This window comes from Hemicordylus capensis, chromosome 1 (assembly GCF_027244095.1).
Source record: "Hemicordylus capensis ecotype Gifberg chromosome 1, rHemCap1.1.pri, whole genome shotgun sequence".
In the NCBI taxonomy this organism is placed as follows: Eukaryota; Metazoa; Chordata; class Lepidosauria; order Squamata; family Cordylidae; genus Hemicordylus; species Hemicordylus capensis.
Window position 1 is genome coordinate 216,600,061 of NC_069657.1, and position 24,454 is coordinate 216,624,514.

The 24,454-nt window shown below is 44.3% G+C and overlaps 1 protein-coding gene across 6 annotated transcripts in view; it reads left to right on the top strand.

Moving 5' to 3' along the window:
• CCDC150 (coiled-coil domain containing 150) overlaps positions 1-24,454 on the top strand; it is a 63,511-nt gene that overhangs the window by 25,815 nt on the left and 13,242 nt on the right. For 4 of the 6 annotated variants that reach the window (XM_053277129.1, XM_053277081.1, XM_053277091.1 and 1 more), the window contains 5 exons: positions 2,463-2,546; positions 11,713-11,820; positions 12,275-12,337; positions 17,260-17,388; positions 19,762-19,931. In XM_053277129.1, coding sequence (XP_053133104.1) covers positions 2,463-2,546; positions 11,713-11,820; positions 12,275-12,337; positions 17,260-17,388; positions 19,762-19,931 — 554 coding nt within the window. The remainder of the gene's footprint in view (positions 1-2,462; positions 2,547-11,712; positions 11,821-12,274; positions 12,338-17,259; positions 17,389-19,761; positions 19,932-24,454) is intronic. The other 2 variants (XM_053277101.1, XM_053277111.1) reach the window with 2 other exon arrangements.

Below are 24,454 nucleotides of genomic sequence, written 5' to 3' on the forward strand. Positions count from 1 at the left end.
CTCCTAGGCAGGACTATGGTAATTAGCTAAAAGAAACAGAAGCCTACTAGAACCTGAGGATGATAGCCCCACCCCAGTACTTTCTGCCCTGCGTAGCTCCAGGCAGCTCCAAAAATTTCTCTTCAGTCTTTTGCATATTACTTAATTTCTATTGCTTCAAACTTTCTTTATATCTATCCACAAGTATCTATGTAGGACATTAATCATTTCTGACCCTTCTATATATTTGTAATCCATCTGTATAGAGCCTTGATCCACTTTGCAATCCATGTTAAACAACTGGCATGGTAATATAATTTCAAGTTTGGAATGGCTAATCCTCCACTTTCTTTTGAATCTTGCATGATCTTAAATTTCACTCTGGGTCTTTTATTCACCCAAATAAGAGTTAACCTGTCTTTGCCATTCATTTAATGTCTTCTCTTCGATTCTAATTGGTAACATTTGAAATAAGAAATTAATCCTAACATTCATTTTAACCACTGAAATTCTTCCCAGCCATGAAAGATTTAATTTTTTCCATATGTTCAGATCAGCCAGTATATTCTTCCATACTGGTAAATAGTTACTTTTGAATAAATCTTTATTAACTGCTGTTACATTAATCCCCAAATACTTTACTGGTTTGACACTGCTCTGGAATCCTGTTCTTTCTTCCAGTTCTTTCTGTTCTTCATCTTTAATATTCCATGTTACCATCTGCATCTTGCTATTATTCAATTTATATCCAGAAACCTTCCCATATTGCTGAATTTTCTCCATTACATAGTCTAGTGAGACCCTTGGTTGGGTAATTATAAGTTCTACGTCAGCTGCATTTAGCTTTATCTTACGGTCTTGCCTGACCATCTTGATTCCTGATATTCTTTCCTCTTGCTGAATCTCCCACTCCAATGGTTCTAAAGCCAGAATAAACAATAAAGGGGAAAGTGGACATCCCTGTCTTGTCCCTTTCATAACAGAACATGTCTTGGATATTGCCCCATTACAATTACTTTCGTTGCCTGCTCACAATAGATACTCTGAATCCAAAAAATGAAATTCGACCCACAATTCATCTTTTCCAACACCATTAACATAAACTGCCATTCCACAAGATGTTTTTCTTCCTTCCTTTTGTCCGAACCCCAAGCATTCATCAGAGAAAGAGTGGCACAAGTTGGATGTTAGATGGTGCCTCAAGAAATATATAAAATGGTCTGCTTCTTTCCGAACCACAGATTCATTATTTGTCTCTTTCCTACCTGGATCCATGGGGAAAGCAGTAACTTCCTCTATCATCACTGGATGGATTACAGCTTGTATAGCACTAGCATATGAGACGCCACATCTTCGTCCACCTACAAGTATAGTCGCACACCGTACAAGAGTGGCGGCGACATCAGCTGCCTTCTCAATGAATACTCTGGTCCATGAGATTTGTAAGCAGCAATGTGGAAGAGTCCTTTAACATTCACTAGACACTACAAAATGAACATGTATGCTTTAGCACAAGCAGCATTGGGAAGACAAGTGCTACCCCAGCAGGTGCTTCCCCAGCCGTAGCTAAGGGCACTCCCTCCCAAGGTGACGTAGAAGCTGTGGTATGTCCCATAGAGATGTGTTGACCCCAGAAGCTGAGAATGGAGCATTGCTTCACTTACCAGGCTTCTTCTGGCTACTGGAGTCAAGGGCATCTTGGCCTACCTGGCTTGGCACACTTATCTACTTCTGGGAGAACATTTTGAACAGTCTTACATTCCCTGCTATTGCCTTTCAACAGCAGGCTGTTGAGGAATTCTTACAAAATTTGTGAACTACCCTGAGCCATTTTTGGAGGGGCAGTATATAAATCTAATACATAAATAAATAAATAAAACAAAACAGAAATTACAGGGCAGCACTCAAAGCACCCTGTTTCTTTTCATCTTATGTTAAATGGTTGGACAAATAGTTTTCAAAATTTATTCTATTCTTCTTTGCTCTCACAGAGTATGTTTGTAGTCATACCTTTCTTAACTTGGCCTGAAAGAACTGCGGTGGGGCTATCCTCCTCAGGCTCTAGTAGGCTTATGTTTCTTTTAGCTAATTACCGTAGTCCTGCCTAGGAGCACATGAGGAGGATAACCCATAGAGGTGTCCTTGACTCCAGCAGCCAGAACAACCTTCACGGTAAGTGAACCAATGCTCCGTTCTGTAACTAAGGTAAATTGGGGTCTATTTCTGGAAACATTTAGAGAAGTATGTATAGGTTTAGGGCGAGGAGGAATTTGTAAAATGTCAGCTTCATTTGTTCTTTGGCTCACAAGCTTAACTTTTTTGCATGTTTATTTTGTAATCTTTGTTGGCTACTGGTCTATGGCTATGTTGGGGATTGATGAAGAAGAATACTAAACTGAGTAGGAAAAGTCTGATGCTTTGACTTATTTTTATTTTAATTATTTTATCCTCCTCTGTGTGCTACCTCTGCTTTGTTTTCCCAGCATGCCCAGCAACAAGTAGACCAGGTTTTAGCAGAGCTGACAGACAACAAAAATAAACTGGCATACGAGAAAGGAAAACTTCAGGTAAAACTTTATTTTGCAGAGATAGACTTCTGTTCCTTGAGCTGCCAATACATTTCCTTCTGCACCCTCCCCCTTCCACACTTTCCCCACGGTTAGGTCCTTGGTGCTTTGTTCAGCCCAGTGAATAGTCCTGTTCTGCTGCTTCTGGAGCTGGGGAGAGCAACATAAAACTCTCTTGCGTCTCTCACTCAGCCTAAAAGGCTGGGATGGAACTCGTTGAAGGGACTCAATGAGCCCTTTCTCATGATTGCATGAAAGGGCTTGAGGGAAACTCACCTTCCCAGCAGACGATCTGGGGGGGGGGGTCTGGGCATGTGGATAATGTGCCCAGACAGTCCATGGCTGCCATGGGCAGCACGGAGGTACAGGGGTTGGGATACGTTGTCTCAGTGCCTGGAAATCCCACAATGCACCAAGCAAGTGCATGGTGTATTGTGGGCATCTCTCCATGACAAGTGGGTGCCCATCAGTGCTTCAGCGCTGGTTGAAAGCAGCCGGCACTGACACATGGTCTGGTAAATGGGGTTAAGCGGGCACTCACTCCCTTAACCTTGATTAAGAGCCCAGCTTCTTAAAGAGAGCCCAAGGCAAAGGGAGCCCAGCTCCCTTAACCATGTTTAAGAGCCACGGGCAGCCAAGCCCGAGCTTAGCTGCCCTAGCTCAGTCTTGGCTGCTCGGTATGTAGAACAGCCTCAGTATGTAGCTGCACTAACCCTGTAGCCCTCTTTCTGACTTTGGAAAACTGAAGAGAACTGGCCACAGAGAGTGGATGTGGAGGGATGATGTCTTGTTGCTTCTCTCCTCACTTGAGAGTCACTGCTGTTTTGCTGGTCGTGGCCATCTTATTTCATTCATTCATTCATTCATTCATTCATTCATTCATTCATTCATTCAATTTCTATACCGCCCTTCCAAAAATGGCTCAGGGTGGTTTACACAGAGAAATAATAAATAAATAAGTTGGATCCCTGTCCCCAAAGGGCTCACAATCTAAAAAGAAACACAAGATAGACCCCAGCAACAGTCACTGGAGGTACTGTGCTGGGGGTGGGTAGGGCCAGTTACTCTCCCCCTGCTCAATAAAGAGAATCACCACATTAAAAGGTGCCTCTTTGCCAAGTTAGCAGGGATCTTACTGTGTTATATTGAAGACTTTAGTGTATTCTCTTGTGCTTTACCTTTAAATACTATTCTGTAGAGGCTGCTGATAAAAATGCATATATAAATAGCCTTTCAGGCAAGTGGTAGATTGTTTCTTTAATGTATCTTAGTGTTATAGGATTATTGTTGTCATGAAGGACAGAATTCCTGTTAATGAATGTGACTGCAAGACTGAAACTCCAATACTTAACACATGTAATTGGAAGTAAGTTCATTTCATTGCAATGGACCTTATCTTCAGGTAGGTGTCTTTAGAAATGGAGTCAGACTGGGAACGGAGTTGAGAGGATACTTGATGGAAGATAGGCCACACACACACAAGTAGCAGCAAACCATGGGAATAAATATCCAAATAATGTAAAAATTGTTTGACTATACAGACCTTTTACACATGATCCCACTTGGATTGTTTATCATTTCCCCCCATTGCTTAGCATTGCACTTGATATGCTAAAGTTTAATACCTACAGGTGAAACTCGAAAAATTAGAATATCGTGCAAAAGTCCATTAATTTCAGTAATGCAAATTAAAAGGTGAAACTGATACTGTATATGAGACAGACGCATTACATGCAAAGCGAGATAAGTCAAGCCTTAATTTGTTATAATTGTGATGATCATGGCGTACAGCTCATGAAAACCCCAAATCCACAATCTCAGAAAATTAGAATATTACATGGAACCAAGAAGGCAAGGATTGAAGAATAGAACAATATCGGACCTCTGAAAAGTATAAGCATGCATATGTATTCAGTACTTGGTTTGGGCCCCTTTTGCAGCAATTACTGCCTCAATGCGGTGTGGCATGGATGCTATCAGCCTGTGGCACTGATGAGGTATTATGGAAGACCAGGATGCTTCATTAGCGGCCGTCAGCTCTTCTGCATTGTTTGGTCTCATGTCTCTCATCCTTCTCGTGGCAATGCCCCATAGATTCTCTATGGGGTCAGGTCAGGCGAGTTTGCTGGCCAATCAAGCACAGTACACTGTATACTTTTCAGAGGTCTGATATTGTTCTATTCTTCAATCCTTGTCTTCTTGGTTCCATGTAATATTCTAATTTTCTGAGATTGGAGATTTGGGGTTTTCATGAGCTGTACGCCATGATCATCACAATTATAACAAATTAAGGCTTGACTTATCTCGCTTTGCATGTAATGCGTCTGTCTTATATATCAGTTTCACCTTTTAATTTGCATTACTGAAATTAATGGACTTTTGCACGATATTCTAACTTTCCGAGTTTCACCTGTATATTTGGCAAATGCCAGTGCTGTTTCTCAGTCATGGTCATACATCTTTAAAGCAGCAAAATAAATTTTCTTTGCTGCCTGGAGCCAAGGACATCTCTGAATGGGTTATGCTTCCCATGTGCTCCCAGGCAGGACTAATTGAAAATTGTTACAAGCCTTAAGAGCCCAGGCAATTTTTTTTAGTCCTGCTGCACTCCTAGGCAGACCTCTACAATCTCTCTCTTTCTCGAAAATCACTTAAAAAACAGTCTATCTTCTGTTGTCTAATCTTCTATAGATGTATTTCTCCTAGGCATACCCCTCGCTAATCCCATGCGTGGCAGCTTTTGCGAGAGTTCATGACCAGCTGCTCATTCGCGACGGGGATGGGAGAAAATAGGGATGCTGTCCGCCAGTGGACAGCAGGTGGTGGATTGGTCCAGCTGCCGGGAATTGGCGAGTGGGAGGAGGTGATGGCGGGCTAGTTTTCCGGCCAGCTCGCCAGCCAGAAACCGCGGGCAGGTGGTGGGGGAAGCGGACTGCGGTGGGCTGCTGGGAGCAGCAGGTGGTGGCGGGCCGGCCTGGCCACTGGAAGCAGCAGGCAGCGGTGGGCTGGCCTGGCCACTGAGAATTAGTGGGCGGGTGGGTGGAAGGAGGTGGTAGGCTGGCTTTCCAGCCAGCCCACCATCCAGATACCACAAGCGGGTGAGGGGGGAGAAGCGGGCCGGGGGAGGAAGCGAGCTGGCCGGGCCAGTGGAGGCGCAGATGCTTTGCTTCCAGCCCAGCTACTATCTATTATTCTTTCCTTTGCTTGCCTCTCTTGTTTTTACCAAATTAAAAAACCCGTAAAACTCTTCGTTTCTCCCTCCCTTTCGTGTGCCTATGGAGCTGCAGCAGGCTATTACACATGTTTTACTCCCAAGGGGAGCAAACAGAATGGGATTCCTGCTCTCTACTACAGCCCTGTGCTCTCCGCCTCTTGTGCTGCCACCATTAACTGCCACACTGTGTGGCCAAGAAAATATGTAGGACACCATACTGGGCCCTTCCCAGTTTGCCCGAAAGTGCTTGGTCAGAGCTCACAGAGAGACTGAGCCAGACAGTGTGGGCCAGGCATTCGCCTTGCTCCCACTGCTGCCGAGTTCTGTGGACCAATCGCACACCCTTCCTGCCTTGAGCGCTAACGGCTCTGCAGCTTTGGCAGGAACGTTGGGAACCTCCGCCAGTCAAGGCAGTGCCTCCCCGACCTCTACTTTGTTGGCCACGGACCCCCAGGGAGCAAAGACTGTATCAAGAAGGGGCGCTGCTTCAACTGCGCAAGATGACACCTCGTCAGCACCAGTGAGATTCCTCCTTGTCACAGCTAGTCAGGTTGCCCCTGCTGCGGGTCACTACTCAATGCCAGTCATGGATTTGCCCCTGGAAATGCACTGGGCGTGGCAGAATTGGATAAGGGACACCTTGGCAATCTCCTTAAAGGGAGTGGCACAAAGGTCCAGGAAGGGCAAGAAGAGGGGAAGGGGGGCTTCATCATCGTCCTCATCTGGTGACTCTGAGAGCCATTCCCCTAGAAAGTCCAAACACAAGCGAAAGCATATTAAGGGAGCAAGGCACCTCGGTTCTCCTGCATGTAGGGAAAACAGTAATATTGAAGTGGGGGTGCATTGGTCTGGAGGGGACTCTCCCAACCCTATCCCAAGCCTGTCAGTACCGGTGGCCACTAATAGGGGCAACCTAGGATCTAATGCTTCAATACAATGTACTACACCTCTGTAAAATGTTTTGAATTCACATGTCCCTGTTCAACCCAGAGAGACCCCGGCTGGGGACCTAGGGCAGGATCCTCTGGACAAGGAGGAGGGGGAATGGTCAGATGGCCAGGAAAATCCCACCTCAGCTTTGTCTCAATGTACAGGAATGAGTAATTGCTTCCTGTACAGCAATGTACAGGAAGACTTTGCGCCTCTCGTGTTTAGAACTATTAATACGTTGGGGCTTCAGCCGATGGTTCCTACAGAGGCAGTACTTCCCACCAAGGAAGCACTAGTATTTCCCAAGCAAAAGAGCAGAGGGCTTGCTCCACTTTTATCTAAGCTGTTTGCTGACTCAGTTAAGGAGGAATGGTTACTGGCAGCCTCTAACTGAAAATCTGTGGTGGTGGCTAATATTATTCCTTTCAACAAGAGGCAGCCGATATGTTCAAGATCCCTCCTATGGATGCACCCATGGTGGTGCTGTTATCTGGCTCACTGTTACCTAGAGATGGGGAATTGGCCCTTAAGGACCAAAATGACAAGCGTATAGAAGTATCCATTAGACAGGCAACGGTGGCATCTTCTTTATCCGGACATTGGCGGCAGCATCCCTGTTGTCCTATGCTTCAGTAGTGTGGTTGGATGATTATTCAAGATCTCCACTTGATATAAATAGCCTCAGACATAAATTGATAAAAATACAAAAAGTTCAGACATTTGTTTTAGATGCCAAATTGGATGCCCTACAGTTCGCTTCCAGGGCTTCTGTAGTGGGAAGGTGTAACTTATGGTTGAAGTACTGGCCTGTAGATGCTGCATCCAGAGCAAATCTGGCTGCTGTTCCTTATGATGGTGTGAAGCTGTTTGGAGAGGAGACCCTCAAGGAGGTATAAGTGGAGTCAAAGGAAAAATGTAGAACTATGCCTCTGCCCCTGGTGTCACTCTGTCAGGAACGTCCCCATCCCAGGAGGCCATTCCAATTTCAATTCCAGCCCTTTCAGTTATTCAGACCCTCCTTTCGGGGGAGGGACAGAGACTTTAGGTCTCAACACCCCCAATGGAACAGGCAATGGGGGGCTGGAGCATCCAACCAGAATCGGCAAGGTTTTGCAAGCCAACCAAAACCCCGGAAACAACAATTACTTACCTCTCGCAGGTCGGTGGGGGGGGGGCACCTGTCAGCTTAATGCCAGACACAGCAAGCAACGACCACAGACCAGTGGGTTTTAAATACCATTGGGACAGGCTACAAAATAGAACTGATGACCACTCCTCCCAGCAGACTCCTCCCCACACCACAATCACATTGGCCTGTCAAGCATATAGGTCTGCTGGGCACAATACAACACCTTCTGTACATAAATGCTATAGAGTTGGTTCCCTCTTCTCAACATGGTGAGGGAATTTATTCAATACTTTTTACAGTGCCCAAGAAGGATAAGTCCCTCAGGGCAGTCCTGGATTTAAAGTCCCTAAATCGTTGGGTCTCAAAGTGCAGATTTCACATGGAATCTTTGTGCTCCATAGCAGAGGCCTTACAATATCTAGACCAACTAACATCCATAGATTTAAAGGAGGCATACTTACATATGCCAATACAGCCTGGCAGTCAACACCTACTGCGCTTCAAGTACTGTGGGGTACATTATCAGTACAGAGCCCTGCCAAGATACTGGCCCCACTCATAGCACACCTGACCTGAGGCTAGAAGGCATCCGTATCTTTGCCTATTTAGACGATCTCCTCTTGAAATCTCCGTCTATCCTAGCAGCCTCAAGGGATCTGCAGTTAACCCTACAGATGCTGGACCAACACGGGTTCCTTGTAATCAGAGACAAGAGCCGCTTAAAACCATCCTACCAAATATTACACCTCGGTGTACAAATAGATACTCAAAGGGACAAGTGTTTCTTGCCAGAGCAGCGCTTACAAGCATTACAACAGGTGGTAGCAGCTGTACTATGGACTGGAGAGGCCAGGCTGCTATCCTTAATGCACCTTCTCAGCTTAATGGTGGCTACCTTGGATTCCATGCTGTGGGCCATGTTTCACTTGAGTTCTTCAATAGTTCCTGGTCCCATTTCAGAGTCCTGTTGCATGGAAGATCAACATAACAGTGTCAATACCTCAGCAGATTCTAGAGTCACTTCAGTGGTGGTTAACAGATTATCACTTTCAGCGGGGAAAGGAGTTCCTCAACCCACCCCAGGTCATTGTTACAACGGACACCAGCAAGATGGGATGTGGGGCGCATTGTCAACATTGGTCAGCCCAGGGACAATGGTCCACGATAGACTCCATACACAGCGTCAACTGGTTAGAACTGAGGGCTATTCATCTGGCCTTATTGTTGTTCCAGGACATAATTTGCCACAAAAACATGTTGATCAGGACCAAAAACACAACTGCAAAGGCCCACATAAACAGGCAAGGTGGGACCAGATTGAGATCACTACAGACTGATTATGCATTGGGCAGAGAATCACCAATCTACATTCATGGCCCACCATGTCCAGGGAGATTTCAACTCGATAATCCAGGAACAACTCCTACCAGGGGAGTGGGTGCTCAACCCAAGAGCGTTCCAGAGAATCATGGAACGTTTTGGAATGCCGCAGGTTGACCTATTTGCATCGGTTCTCAACACACAACTCCCCAAATTCTTCACTCATTATTCATGACCAAAAGTGGAGGCAGTGGATTCTATGTCGACACAGTGGCCATTGGGTCTTCGGTATGCATTCCCTCTGATGCCGTTTCCTACGCAGAGTTTGACAGCTCAAAGCCCAAGTCATTTTTTGTAGCTCCATACTGGCCCAGGAGACCATGGTTTCCTAAACTTTTTCTCATGGCCACAGAGGAAGCTTGGTTTCTTCTAGTGTCGGCGGACCTACTGCATCACGGTTCACTAGAGTATCACGATCTAGGCTGGTTACAGCTAGCTGCCTGGAGACTGAGTGGAGAATATTGAGACAGCATGGTTATATTTGTTGGGAATTCTCTCTGGTAGAGAGACCCTTTTTCATTATATCAGAGTGCACAGAGGCACAACACAGCGGATTTAGTTAGGCATGCGTTTATGCTGAGAGTAAAGTAACTTGGAGCCAGTTCATAGTTTCAAATCAATATATATGACATTTATTAAATAACTCCATTCTAGATAGGAAAGTTAGGAGTTAGGATCTCTAATCTAGCTAGCTAGCTGGATGCAGATGTATTCTGCATCTTCTCTGCACACATGGTGCAGGGAGAGGAGCTTGCATGTTGCAAGGTAGAAGGAACAGGGAGAGAAGAGAGGAAGGAAGTAGCTGGAAGTAAGTAAGTCCCCTGAGAGTAGCAATCTACATTCCAAAGGGATAGTGTCAGAGCAGTAGAGAAGGGATGACCTATGTCTTGACCCTCTAGCCCTCTAGATTAGTCTGTTCTCCATGTCTTTGAGACAAGAGACAGTGCAAAGTCCTTCACTTATAACAATATGGACAGTGTGTTGACTACCATGTTGGCTTCCATGAGGGATTCAACAAAGCACATTTACTAATACACATGGAGAGCTTTTTTACGTTGGTTGGTCAGACATGCAATTTTCCATGGCACAGTGATGATTAGAAATCTCCTAGCCTTTCTTCCAGAGGACGTGGACAAGTGGCTAAAGGCTAACATGCTGAGGCGTCAGGCAGCATCGCTTGCTGGGCTCATCTCAGGGATTACTGGAGGGAAGGTACTGATTACTGGAGGGAAGGTCCACATCTAAAAAGGTTTCTGAGGGAATCAAATCTTCTGTTGCCAATGGTGGTCCATTGGTTCCCATCTTAGAGTTTACACACTGTTCTCAGAGTACTACAGGCATCACCATTTGAACCAATACGATCCATACCGCTGAGAGTTCTATCATACAAGACAGCTTTTTTGATAGTAGTTACTTCTGCATGCAGGATTTCAGAGCTGCACGCCTTGTCCACGCACAAGAATCTCTGGGTCTTTTCGGCTGACTTGGTGTGCCTCATACCGGACCCCTTTTTCCAGCCTAAGGTGACATCTTCTTTTTACCACTCACAGGATGTCATATTACCATCTTTTTGTCCTAGACCAGTACATGCAAAGAGATGGGCATGGCACCAACTGGAGGTTAGGAGAAGTCTCAATATGTATCTGAGACGGGCGGAGGGCTTCAGACATACAGAGGCTTTGTTCGTTAGTTTTCTACTGGTGTCTATGGGCGATCGGATGTCAGCACCAACTATTGCCAGGTATATATGTGCTTCTATCTCGCTAGCATACGAGTCTCTACATCTGTACCGCCCAGAACACATCCTGGCACACTCCACAAGGGAGGCAGCCACATCTGCTGCTTTTTCAACAAATGCTCCTGTGCAGGAGATCTTCAAGGTGGTCACATGGAAGGCACCATCGACTTTCACAAAGCACTACAAAATCAATGTGTGCGCCTCTTCCCAGGCAGCATTCGGTCATAGGGTGCTTCAGCAGGTGCTTCCCTCAGAGTAGGCAAGGATGCTCCCTCCCAGAGAGTGTTATGGCTAGAGCTGTGGTATGTCCCACTCAGAGATGTCCTCTGCTCCAGGCAGCAGAGAAAGGAGCATTGGTTCACTTACCATGAAGGCTTCCAAGGACATCTCGGCCCTCCCAGGTGGCATCCTTGCCTACTCCATGGAAAATTTTAGATTACTCTGAAGTAAACCCTGTTGTTTGGGGTTGTTTCTTCATACTACTGTTTTTTCATACTTCATTCTATGAATGTCTCTCAATGGATACCAGTTATATACGTTGCTAGTCACATTTCTGGGCAAGGTTATCCTGCCTGGGATCCTAAGGCTTGTAACAACTTTCAGTTAGTCCTGCCTGGGAGCATGTGGGAAGGATAACCCCAATGCACCTTTCTTTAACTTACCCTACGTTAGAGTACAGAAGCTGGAAGAGGATGTGCAATCCCTTGCAGATGCACATTCAAAATAGTCATACATCATTAAAGCAGCGAAATAAATTTTATTTTATTTACCCTAGGTTAGAGTACAGCAGCTGGAAGAGGATGTGCAGTCCCTTGCAGATGCACATTCAGAAAATAGTCAGCTTCGCAAGCGGTATACTGCTTTGGAGACCAAATATAATCAGGTACTCTAGAACCACAGAGGACATATTAGGTTCATACAGACATGTCTACCTACACAAACCAGTGCTTTTGTCCCCCCCTCCCCTTCGCTCAACACACGTTCTTGACTCTTAATCTAGTGCTGCTTTTTTAAAATAATACATCTGGCATGTTCATCCAGTTAAGCATTTATTCAATGCTTTTTTTAGCCAATCCATTTGGTGGGTGTTTTTAAACACTGCTCTAGGTGGGTGGGGTGACTTTATGCTTGTCATGTAGGCCAGCCAGTTGGTGCTCTGCACAGTCAGCTTCTGGGGGAAACAGGAAGAATTGTTTGCTCCTGAAATGGATTCTCTGAGAAAGTTGTATATTTGGCCTAAAAGGGGTGGATGTGGATTCTTGGTTTCTTTTGGCCTCTCCCTTGGCATTACCAAAAACCAAGACCTTGTTTCAGCTTTTTATTGTTGCAAATTTCAGGCCAATACAGAACTTGCCTCCGTCAGAATTAGCATGCAGAGGATGGAAGCACAGCTAAAACAGGTACTAAAACAACCAGATTGCCTTTCTGTTAATTTAGAGTGTGCATATTTGGGACAAGAATGGGTCCAGCCAGTGGACTATATTTGTTTTTATTCTATATATTTGTCAAAGAGGATAAGTGTTGACAAATCAGAGAATCATAGTGCTGGACTAGTGTGGCAAGGCCTGCCTAATATAACTGTTGGGATGTTATGTGTGTCTGGGCTGGGATTTTAACTTCAGTCTCATTTGTAACATCATCGGGTTAATATTTTTCCTCTTAGCTTTTAGGATATTAATGGTGCAATTTGACCCTTTGTAGAGATCTGCAAAGAACTTGCTGGTGGAGAAGGGAAGGGCAAAGAGAGAGCTTTTCTTTGCCCTCCTCTTGAGTTTAAGGTGCCCTGCAGAGTGCTTTCTGAACTAAAGACCGCTTGTCACATGCACCCTCTTTTAGCTCTCAAAGCCATCATGAAGGCTTATAGTAGATGAAGCTTGCATCCTCTGTTTCATCCCCAAAGCCAATGTAGGACTGCAGCCCTTGGGCTTGGGAAGAATACAGCAAGCTGTGATTTTCTCCTGTGCAAAAAACACTCCAGCTCCCCTGCAGTGGCTTTGGGGCTAGAGAGGAAGGTTCGTTTGCTCACCCCTACGTCAGCCCTGAAGCCATTGCAGGGGCTTGAGCTAGCCTGAAAGAAGGCAAGCAACAGGCACTTGCTTCCATTAAGATATCAGTATTCCCAGTGATGTGAATTCCGGTTCGTCCTTGGGTCCACTTTTTAGCCAATCAAACAGACTCAATGGGAATCAATTAGAGGCGTTTATTGCCCTGCAGGTAGCAACAGGTAATCAGCGGGCTTTACGCTCTCAAGCTGAATACAAATTGGTTATAGGTGCATCTTACATTTATACAAACAATCTGAATGATGCTGATACCCTAGACATAGTATACGTGGCAACAAAATGGTGAACTAAGTATCTAGTATGCATGCGAATGATTCATTGCTCATCTAGTGTCACTCCTTATTTGGTTACATCCTGTTTTCTTAACTGTCAGCAAAAGAACAGTGAGAACCCTGTGAGAACCAAGTTTCATAGATACATTTTAGTGGAGAGAGATAGTGACGTTGGCCGTGATGTCCCTGAGCTTGGCTGGGGTTACTTTAAGTTAGAATTTAGTTTTCTAAGCAAAATGGAGTTGCTTTGGTTTTCTAAAACACATCACCAGCTTAGGCCATCCAAAAACCTGTGCTTGGATGCTGCTCTCTGATGCCAAGAATATCATCTGGCAGGTTGAGGCCAATATATATATATATACACACAGAAGCCATCTCTTGTCCTGCAGAAGCGTCCTGTCCCCCACCAAGCTTTGTAACCCCCAGTGTCTGAATAAAAACGTTGCAGCTTACTAGAGAAAGCTCTGAATAAAGACTACTTATTCAACATGCTTCATATACAGGATTGTTCTAAAGGTTACAGAAAGATCGTAAGGTAGACCAGTATTACTATTTCCATATTACTCAGGTGGGAGTTACAGTTAAAAGATCAGGAAAGGAGTGATTGCGCTGCTGAGGAATCCAAACCAAAGATATATGGAACAACATGAGGTACAAAAGTCATTTAGAAGGCTGGAGGCAGAATCAGTGGAATTTCAGCCTACTTACCAAACTGTATTAACTTACAACTGCTAGTTTTGAATTCTAGAAACTGGATTAATGAGCAGTTCTACTCTGGTTTGGGTCACCAGTGGGAGGGGCCTCATGACATCACAGATGGAGTGCAGTGATGTCTCAGGGTTTCTGTGATATCAGAGAGAACACATGTTGATTTATCTTTGAATAAGAGGAGCTGTTGAGCATTTCATCTCCACTGAACAGCCATCCAGAGTGGGGGGAAATCAGATTTAAAATGGCTTCCTTCGGACTCTCCCAGTGACATAATAAGCTTATAAAGTAACACAAAGGCCAGGATAATCGTCAATATTTGCAAATGGAGCCCTTGCCAATACTTAACAGACATTTTGGGCATTCATTTTTATCGTGCTGTGCCTTCTCCAAGTCTTTCATTTCTCCTTCTTAAACAACGTGTGTAAAAATGCCGCTTAAAAAAAGAAAGCCTTCCGAAAGTTCCCAGCAGCAGAAATCCAGTGACCATTTTAGATCATGTTTGGCCTGTGACATAAAGGGCAGTCAGGGATTCCGTGTCCGAGGCCCTACTCTGCATCCCTCTGCGCGTAGAGTTCGTTTCATGACGGATCTGCCTCTAAGGGAGTGTGCCTCGGAGTGTGGTGATAATCCCAGAGCCTCTCCAAGGACTCTCATCGCAGATATTAAGGATGTGGAAGGAAGGCTGGAGGATAGACATGAGATCATTGACCCCAAACTATTAAGAACCACGTGGAATGTAGATAGTGAGGGAACAGATCTCCACAGGGTGAGTGCAAAACAATAGAATGCTGGCAGCACAGAGGTGTGCGTACCCAAATATATATTGAATAGCATTAGATGCAAAGCTTATTTAGAAGACTGTAGGCAGACGTTTATCCAGATTTGATAACTGAAGTGCAGCATGAAATGAAAAGGTACAAGAAAACAGATACAGTGGTTCTCCAGCTACCCATAGGATGTGTTTTGAAACCTCTTCTGTTCCAAAGCTCTTGTCTAAATTGAGATCAGTGCTTTAATTATTTACGATTTCCTCCTTTTTTAATTATTCAGGACATTGAGAAATCTCATCAAGCCACCTATTTTAAAAAAAGTTTGAATGACCTTCAAACTCTTCTGATTCTTGCTAGACTTACGGCTAAGGTGTCATTTCCCAAAGTATTCCTAAAGCCACAATGACGAGCACACTTACTGAGGTAGTAAATGTGTGTCTGGGTCGGACCACTTCAGCAGCCAGGCAGAGGCTTGTATGATTGAATGTTCCTCCATACAAAACATTCACTTCACACAGAAAACTGGCATGTGAGGGAGAAGACTTAAACTAAAACCTTCTCCCTAACATCTAGTTTTTTATGAGTACTCTTAACTTATTTCTGCTGGGTACAATAGTAAGATGTGTACTAAAATAGGACATGAGTGAGATTTGTCCTCTCCTCCTTCCCAATTCATACTGAGTCTCGGCAACAGGCTAAAATAGATGTTTCAAGCTTTGTAGAATGTGAAAGGAGGATTGATTTAATTCAAGGCAATTTAGTTCACCAAGAAAAAAGTTCAATTTTTTCTTGATGAACCAAAGGCCAAAGGTTTGGTCTGGCTTTCCAGGGTTTTAAAAACTGTTTTGTTTTAATAATGTTTTTATGTTGTTTTTACAGTTTTTGATTTTAATAGTTAATTGATTTTAGTTTTGTTTTAATGTAAACCATCCTGAGCCATTTTTGGAAGGGCAGTATAGAAACCAAATAAATAAATAAATTGAAGCCATTTATTTCAATCAACATTTTCCATTTATTAGTTAGGAGCATAGGAAGCTGCCTTCTACCAAGTCATACCATTGGTCCATCTAGCTCACACAGACTGGCAGCGGCTTCTCCAAGTTGACAGGCAGGAATCTCTCTCTCAGCCCTCTCTTGGAGATGCCAGGGAGGGAACTTGGAACCTTCTGCATGCAAGCAGGCAGGTGCTCTTCCTCTCAGGGGGAATATCTTACCGTGCTCACACATGTAGCCTCCCATTCAAATGCAAACCAGGGCAGATCCTGTTTAGCCAAGGGAACCATTCATGCTTGCTACCACAAACCTAGCTCCCAAGTTAGGTACTTCCTAAATAGAAATCCATACTAATTAGTTGCTATAAACATAAAATCCTGTTGATTTAATGTAAGTGCTACTTTTTTAAGGACGCGTATAATGCACAGTAACCACAAATAGTCAGGACCAAAGCAGAATAATGCCATTGGCTGTGTGAATGGCACCTTCTGTCACTGTCCTGACATCGCTGTAAATGGTTCGCTCGTATGGACTCCCCCATAGCCTAAGTGTAGAGAAGCTGAATTCATTCGTTGTTTGGAAAAGCCCCTGGTGTATTTCCAAGTAGAGTGTCTCCTGCTACCTGCAGCCGTGACAGGTTTTTGTGGGCACTTGTTGGCTGGAATCATAACTGCCCTGTTCTACTCCAATAAAAAGTTGTTATTGGGTAGTTCAGTCTTCTCCATGGGATGGATGGTAAATGTTCATGTTCTTTGACAGTGTCATACATATATTTATATTTAGAGTACTGACTCTGAGCTAGTTACAGAGATCAGGTCGATCTAGACGCAACATTGGAATAAAAGGTCATCCAGATGGATCAGTGGGTGGTATCTGTGATGATTTGGCAGTAGTCTCTGACCTTCATCATATAAGTACATAAGCATATGTAATTATGCAGTATGACTGGCAAAGACGCCCTCCCCCTCCGCCATTATTCTAAGAGATATCATTACAATAAATTCAGATTTCATTTTAAACTAGGTTATTTCAAAAAGGGGGAACTTATTGTAGTTGAAATGTTAACATAATTAAAACAATCTTATTTTAAAAATTTTAAAATGCAATTATTATTTTTAAACTACCTTGGAAATGCACTTTGGTAATTGGAAGACTATGCTGATTTTTCTCATAATCTGTCACTGTGAACAGGACAGAACAGGACATTATGCACCCTGGCCCCCTTTTATTTCCTGTCACAAAGCATTTTTGATGAACATCCAACTTCTTTTGCTTTTTAATGGGGAAGTATGTTTGGATTAGAGTGCTTGGGTGGGAGGATGGACTGGTGAATGATTGTAGTGGGCTAACTTGTATATCTATCTCTGCCTTATATTTATCTGCATAGCTAATTTAAAATCTATGGACCGAGGATATCCAAATGATTGAGGTGGGTATTTATCCTATCCTTAGAACCAGTTCTTGGCATTTAAGGAAATAATTTCAGTGTCTTCTCTTCCCACCACCCCAAAAGACACAGTCTGTCCTTGTCTGCACAGAAGAAGAATTTTCTAATGCAGTCCAATCCCGTGATGAGGCATTAAAAGAGAACCAGAAGATTAAGGGACAAATAAGTGCCATAGAAGAGAGAGGGAAGCACAAGGTAATAAAAGTTGCCACTTTTTGTAGTTACTTTTTAGTTTTGTCTGGACTTCTTAGTGAAGCACATTGACCAGTCTTGTCTAGTAACCATCACACTCCAGTCATGATACAGAGGAGTATGTCAGGCAGTAATTCCTAAACTGTAGGTGCTTTGTAAATTTTAATTATGTTTTTGAATTAGGATCACTGTTATTGATTTGAGGGCATTGTTAAAGAAACCATTCTTTTCAGAGCCTGGTAAACCTTCTGGAACATAAGAACATAGGAAGCTGCCATATACTGAGTCAGACCATAGGTCCATCTTGCCCAGTATTGTCTTCACAGACTGGCAGCAGCTTCTCCAAGGTTGCAGGCAGGAATCTCTCTCAGCCTGTCTTGGAGAAACTAGGGAGGGAACTTGGAACCTTCTGCTCTTCCCAGAGCGGCTCCATCCCCTAAGGGGAAGATCTTCCAGTGCTCACACATCAAGTCTCCCATTCATATGCAACCAGGGCAGACCCTGCTTAGCTAAGGGGACAAGTCATGCTTGCTACCCCAAGAACAGTTCTCCTCTCCAGAAGCTTCCTGAAGGAAGAGCAGGATATAAATGTAAACAAAATAATAAAAATTATTATGCATAAAAATGAGGAGACTCTGACCAGTTGTGTATTTAACCATAAATACTTGGGCAGCTGAATACCATCATTCTGTTAATTTTATTACTATTAATTTCAGTCTTGACAATGGCTGTGGTTTGGCTGCAGCCCTAATGCCGTATTCTGTTCCTTCTCTGGGAATGGCTGTGGACCAAGGGGATACCTGTCATGCCTCATGAAGAATCAGTGCCCTGATTCCCAGCCAGGCTCTTCTTAGTCCCCATGCCTTCCACCCTTGTGTTAGCGTTAAAGCCTTCATATGGGAGGTCCATTTGTGACTAGGCCTATTGGCTAGGTCAGTCAAAGCATTCTTCATCTGGTACAACAGAACCTTTAGAGGACCAAACAGAGGCATATTTCTCAGGTGTAGAAAGTGGCATCTTGAACACATGGTCCACCTACAAGGAATGAGGCCACCAGTGCTCAGTCAGGGTCACTAGTCTGTTCAGCAGCAGGATGCAGATACCTCAGAACTGACTGTGAAGTGAAACAGACTGCCTTAGATTCAATAGTGAACAAAAGGAGGGTGGAAGAAACCAAGTCTGATGCGGAGAGCAAGAACTCAGACTCTTGCTTATTAAAAATAGTTGGATCTGGAGAAGGGTTTTGATTATCTTGAGCTGGCTGGTTTTTTGCTTTGACCATTGTAATCTCCTGCCTCAAAGAATCTCTACAGAGCTGGTTATGAGTGTGGACTCTCTGTCGCCTTATGTAATCCCAAATTGCCCACCCCATGCATGCAGTATGGGAATAATGAGAGAAGGCTGGATCACCTAGATGGCAATCCTATACACATTTACCTGGAAGTAAACCCCATTAAACAGAGTGGCTGACATCCAGAACAGCCTACCGGTAGCACCAGTAAAATGCATCCAAGCTGCCTTGGGAAGTGCCTCTGTCACCTGCAAATGCCCAACCCTCAGGGAATATTTCCAGGTGACACAGGGCATATCAAGATGTAGAGCAGATTGTCAAAAGGCATTGCTCTCTCCATAACACAGCTGGGAAAGCTCTCCATCCTGTGAGTGCATCTTCCTGGCATGCTACTGGTGTGATGCTCTGGATCTCAGCCAGCGAGACTTACATCTCAGTAAACCTTTGTAGGCTTGCAGTGAGAGAAAATGCATGTGAACCACTATCAGGGAAAGTATTACACAAATGTTGATTATTATTATTTTATGATTTTAAAAAAGCTATTTACACACAGTCTATCAGATGTTATTGACTGGATTTGGTACTTTAATTTTTGGGCCCTTTCCAAGGATCTAGGATAGCAAAAGAAGAATTAAAGATATCGTTGTAATATTCGTGCTGTCCCGAGTAGTGTAGCCCTGTGTAGTTAGTGTGTTGTAATTTTATTGGTGCCCAAGGTGTCGAGATGGTGTTCAAGTTCTTTTGGTACTGCACCAACAACTATTGGCACCACTATTGTTTTCTTTTTCCAGAGCTGCTAAATTTCAATCTGAAGGTCCTTGTTGTAGTTGTAGTTGTAGTATTCAGGATGAAGGAAACCAAGATCATTGGTCCCTCTAGCCAAGACTACTCTTCTTGGTGGCAGTGGCTCTCCAAGGTCTTGGGCGGAGGTGGATACACCAGAGATTGAACCTAGGACATTTGTCTGTGCAAATCGCATGCCCTGCCTCTGAGCTGTGGCTTGTCAATAGTAGTGAATAACCAGTGATCCAAAGTAACCATTGCTGAGATTAATCTCTCACTTGTGTTCTTGATTTGTGCTTTAGGTGGCAACTCTACGACGCAAGGTGGAAGAAGCAAAACAAGATAACTTCAAAATGACAACAATGCTAGAAAATGTGTTGGCTTCTCACAACAAAATGCAGGTAGCTCTGGAGAAGGTGCAAACTGAGCTGGGGCGCAAGGATTCGGAGATTGCTGGCCTGCGGAAGGATAGGTAACTGGGCTTGCATATGTCTGGCATTCCAGGGATTTGATGGAACTAAGCTGTGAATGTAACTGGCCCTCGTATTTTATCAGAGTTGCACACCTGTACTAGACTCAGTTTGTTAGTATGTAGGTTAGCACCAGATAACCTTGTCTTGTTACAGTGGCTGTAAAGTGACATGATACACAGGGCTACATCACCACAAGAAGCCCTACAGTGCCACAAAAAACACTGGAGCTTTAGAGTACCTTAGCCTTGTTCTGCATCTCATTTTCACTTCCAGGAACATGTCCATGAGGGCTGAGCTTCAGTCTTTTTATGGCATTACAGGGCTAGTTCTGTTGATGTAGCCCTGCATATTATGCCAGCCACAGAACTGAATTTATGGTCTCCAGATTTAAAACAAACAAAACAACCCAAATGCAAAGTTTTTAGAAATGATGAGTGGGGAGAGGAGGCACAGTCTGGCTTCAGCTAAGCACTTGGTTTCAAAATGAAAGATTTAAGAAATGAAAGAGAGCTTGTGCCTAGCTCTCTCCTGTTGAAATTGATATTACTTTGAATTGCTTAAGTGTGACTAAATCATGCTTCCATAAGGGAAGAAAGGTAATCATCAGCTGGGGGAAGGATAAATGGAAGAGGGGCGTGACACAAAAAAGCTGTCTAAACACTTTTGCAAAAGTAATAGGACATCTAACTAGACTATTCCGATGGGAAAATCCAAACTATCTACTTTGGATAGGATGTTTGAACAAACAGGCATGGGAACAAAATAAGAATTGTTTAAGGGTGGAAAACAGTTCATATGAATGTCTGAATAATAGCCTAGTGTTCCATATGTTCAAGGTGTGTTACAAATTAATGTTCTAATGGTATGTGCCTCAGGTGTTCTGTGGAATAAATAGATTTGTATTCAAGACTAGAACATAAGAACAGCCTTGCTGGATCAGGCCCAAGGTCCATTGAGTCCAGCATCTTGTTTCACACAGTGGCCCACCAGATGCGGCTGGGAAGCCCACAGGCAGCTGCTGAGGGCATGCCCTCTCTCCTGTTGTTACTCCTCTGCAACAGGCATCCAGAGGCATCCTGCCTTGAAGGCTAGAGGTGGCCTATAGCCCTCCAACCTAGTAGCTGTTGATAGACTTCTCCTCCATGAAGTTATCCAAACCCCTCTTAAAGACATCCAGGCCATTGGCTGTCACAATGTCTTGTAGCAGAGAACTCCACAACTTGATTATGTGTTGTGTGAAAAAGTACTTCCTTTTGTTAATTTCTTGGCAATCAATTTCATGGGATGACCACTGGTTCTAATGTTATATGAGAGGGAGAAAAATTTCTCTCTATCATCTTTCTGCACACCATGCATGATTTTATAGACCTCTATCATGTCTTCCAGCAGTCTTTTTTTCTAAACTAAAAAGCCCCAGGTGTTGTAACCTTGCCTCTTAAGGAAGATGCTCTAGGCCTCTTATCATCTTGGTTGCCTTCTTCTGCACCTTTTCCAGTTCTACAATGTCCTTATTTAGGTATAGTGACCAGAATTATACGCAGTACTCCAAGTGTGGCCGCACCACAGTTTTGTATAAGGGCATTTTAATATTAGCCATTTTATTTTCAATCCCCTTCCTAATTATCCCTAGCATGGAATTAGCCTTTTTCACAGGACAATTGAGCACACTGAGTCATCTCCATCTGACTCAATTCTTTAGCCTCTGTCCTTGAGAAGCCCGGTTCAGGAACAGGTATACGGTCAGTAACATCTGCCGTGAAGACAGATGCAAAGAACTCATTTAGCTTCTCTGCAACTTCCATATCCTCCTTTTCACTCCCTCATTGCCTAACAGTCCAACTGCCTCCCTGGCAGGTTTCCTGCATCTGATGTATTTAAAGAAGTTTTTGTTATTCCTCTTGATGCTTTTAGCTAAAAGTTCCTCAAACTCTCTTTTTGCCTCCTTTATTGTCACCTTGCATTTCTTTTGCCAGGGTTTGTGTTCCTTTCTGTTCTCTTCACTTGGGCAGGCCTTCCCATTTCTGAAGAAAGTCTTCTTCTCCTTTATGGCTTCCTTGACTTTACCTGTTAGGCATGCTGGCATCCTCCCGGTCTTGGTGGTACCTTTCCTCCTTTTTGGCTTACATTCTAACTGGGCTTCTAGTATTGTGGTTTTATGTAAACTCCATGCATTCTGGAGTGAAGTGACTCTCCTGATTTTCCCTTTCAGTTTTCTTTTCACCATGCTCCTCGTTTTAGAGAAGTTTCTTCTTCTAAAATCCAAAGAGTCTGTGTTAAACTTCCTTGGTGATTCTCTCCCCGCATATATGCTGAATTTGATCGCACTATTGTCACTGTTCCCTAAAGGGTCCATGACAGTGACATCATGCACTAGGTCCTGGGTGCCACTCAGGATTAAGTCCAAGGTTGCCTTCTCTCTGGTTGGTTCTAGGGCACAGTCATTCAGCGTATCTAGAAATTTGACCTTTTTGTCATTACTTGACTGTGAATTTACCCAGTCTATGTGTGGGTAGTGAAGTCACCCATTATTACTGCCCTGTCTATCCTTGACACCTCCCTGATTTCCTTCTGCAACTCCCAGTCACTCTCAGCGTTTTGATCTGGAGGGCAATAGCAGGTCCCCAGTAGCACAGTTCCTTTCAGGCTTTGTATTGTCACCCACAGGGTTTCTGTGGAGGACTTCCTAGGTTTTCTAGCTTGTTAGATTCTATTCCTTCTTTAACATAGAAGGCGCCCCTCCCTGTCCTCCCTGTCCCTCCAAGGCGCCCCTCCCTGTCCTTTCTGTGGAGTTTATTTCCAGGAATAACAGTGTCCCACTCATTTTCATTGTTCCATCATGTTTCTGTTATGCCCACAATATCTATTTCTTCATTAGCAACCAAGTACTCCAGCTCACCCTTCTTGGCTAGGAGGCTTCTGGCATCAGCATATATGCTGAATCTCTTACCTGGTGTGTGTTGTTTTCCTTTAGTCTGTTTGATCTCTTTGACCAGCTAGCACAGCCTTCTGTCTGTCCTTTATGTGGTTCTGCTCTGTCCCCTTCATTCCCCCCGAATCTTTTACAACCTCGCACCTTAAGGGATGTCATTTGCCGAACCGGATACTTCTCAGCTCCCATCGGCTATTCTCCGGGTGTCATTTTAAAAGCTGCTCTGCGACTTTTTTATTTTAAGCACCAGCAGTCTGGCTCCATCTTGGTACAAGTGCAGCCCATCCCTTTTGTACAGGCTTTGCTTGCCCAATGCCTAACAAATCTAAATCCCTCCTCCCAGCACCAGGGTCTCATGCACGCATTGAGACTGCTCAGCTCTGCCTGTCTCGCTGACCCTGTGTGTGGAACAGGTAGCATTTCTGAGAATGGTACCTTGAGGGCCCTGGACTTACCTTAGGCCTCCTGGTGAGGGAGGGGTGTCCTATCAGCCAGGACCTCCCAACTATATTTCCCAATATCATTGGTGCCAACGTGCACGACAACTGCCTCTTCGCCAGCACTGCCTAACAGGCTATCTAGACACCGCGTAATGTTCGCAACTTTCGCACCAGGCAGGCAAGTCACTGTGCAGTCTACAGACTGGTCTCTCTATACCTCTAATGATTGAATCGCCCACTAGATGGAGGCCCCCACCCCCCGGAGGAGTATCACCTTTGTGAGAGGATATGAGCTCATCATCCACGGAAGGGGTCCATTCTAAAGGAACCTTTCCCTCTTCCTCAGACTGGTGTCTTCCATCCCCGAGACCTTCATTCTCCCTGACAGCAGAGGAGCTATCAGCCTTGAAGTGGGGTGCCTTTACCACATCCCTGAAGGTCTCGCCCACATACCTCTCTGAGCTTCCACCTCGAGGAAACAAACTTGTTCCCTGAGAGCCAGAAGCTCCTTGCAGCGAGCACACATGCATGACTTCTGCCCATGGAGCAAATAGTCATACATGTGGTACTCTGTGCAATACACTTAGAAGTTTCCCTTCCCCTGCTGGCTTTCTAGCTTCATAACTGGTTTTGTTGGCTATTCAGAGTATTTGGAGATTGTTTATTAGAAAGTTAGGTCTTAGCTGTATTGGTCAGCTATTTAATAGTTTAAACTCCCTTTCCCAAGAATATGAAGAAGGGAGTAGTACTTACCTTCTCTTCCCACTTGGGTTCCTTGTGATCAAGGGGACTCGTTTTAGGCTCCTCCACTAAACTCCACACAGAACTCCAATGCCCTGTTTGCTATCCCTGTCCACTAAGCTCTCTGGCCTTCACCTCATACAGAGAGTAGGCTTCAAACTGAAAAAGGAATGTGGCTCAATGGGAATCTGGCCCCTCCCACCAGGTGTGACTCACTACAGCCCTAGCCGACTCCTCCCTCTCCAGGTAGAGAGAAACAACAACTAAATGCCACAGAGCCCCCAAAGCAAACCCTGGCAAATGCTAGCCCTGACAAAAACCAAACAGACACACACACACACTGGGACTTCTCCTTTAAAGAGAAACCAGCCCCTCAAAATCTCCCCTCCTCCTGTTAGTTTATTTGAAGAAA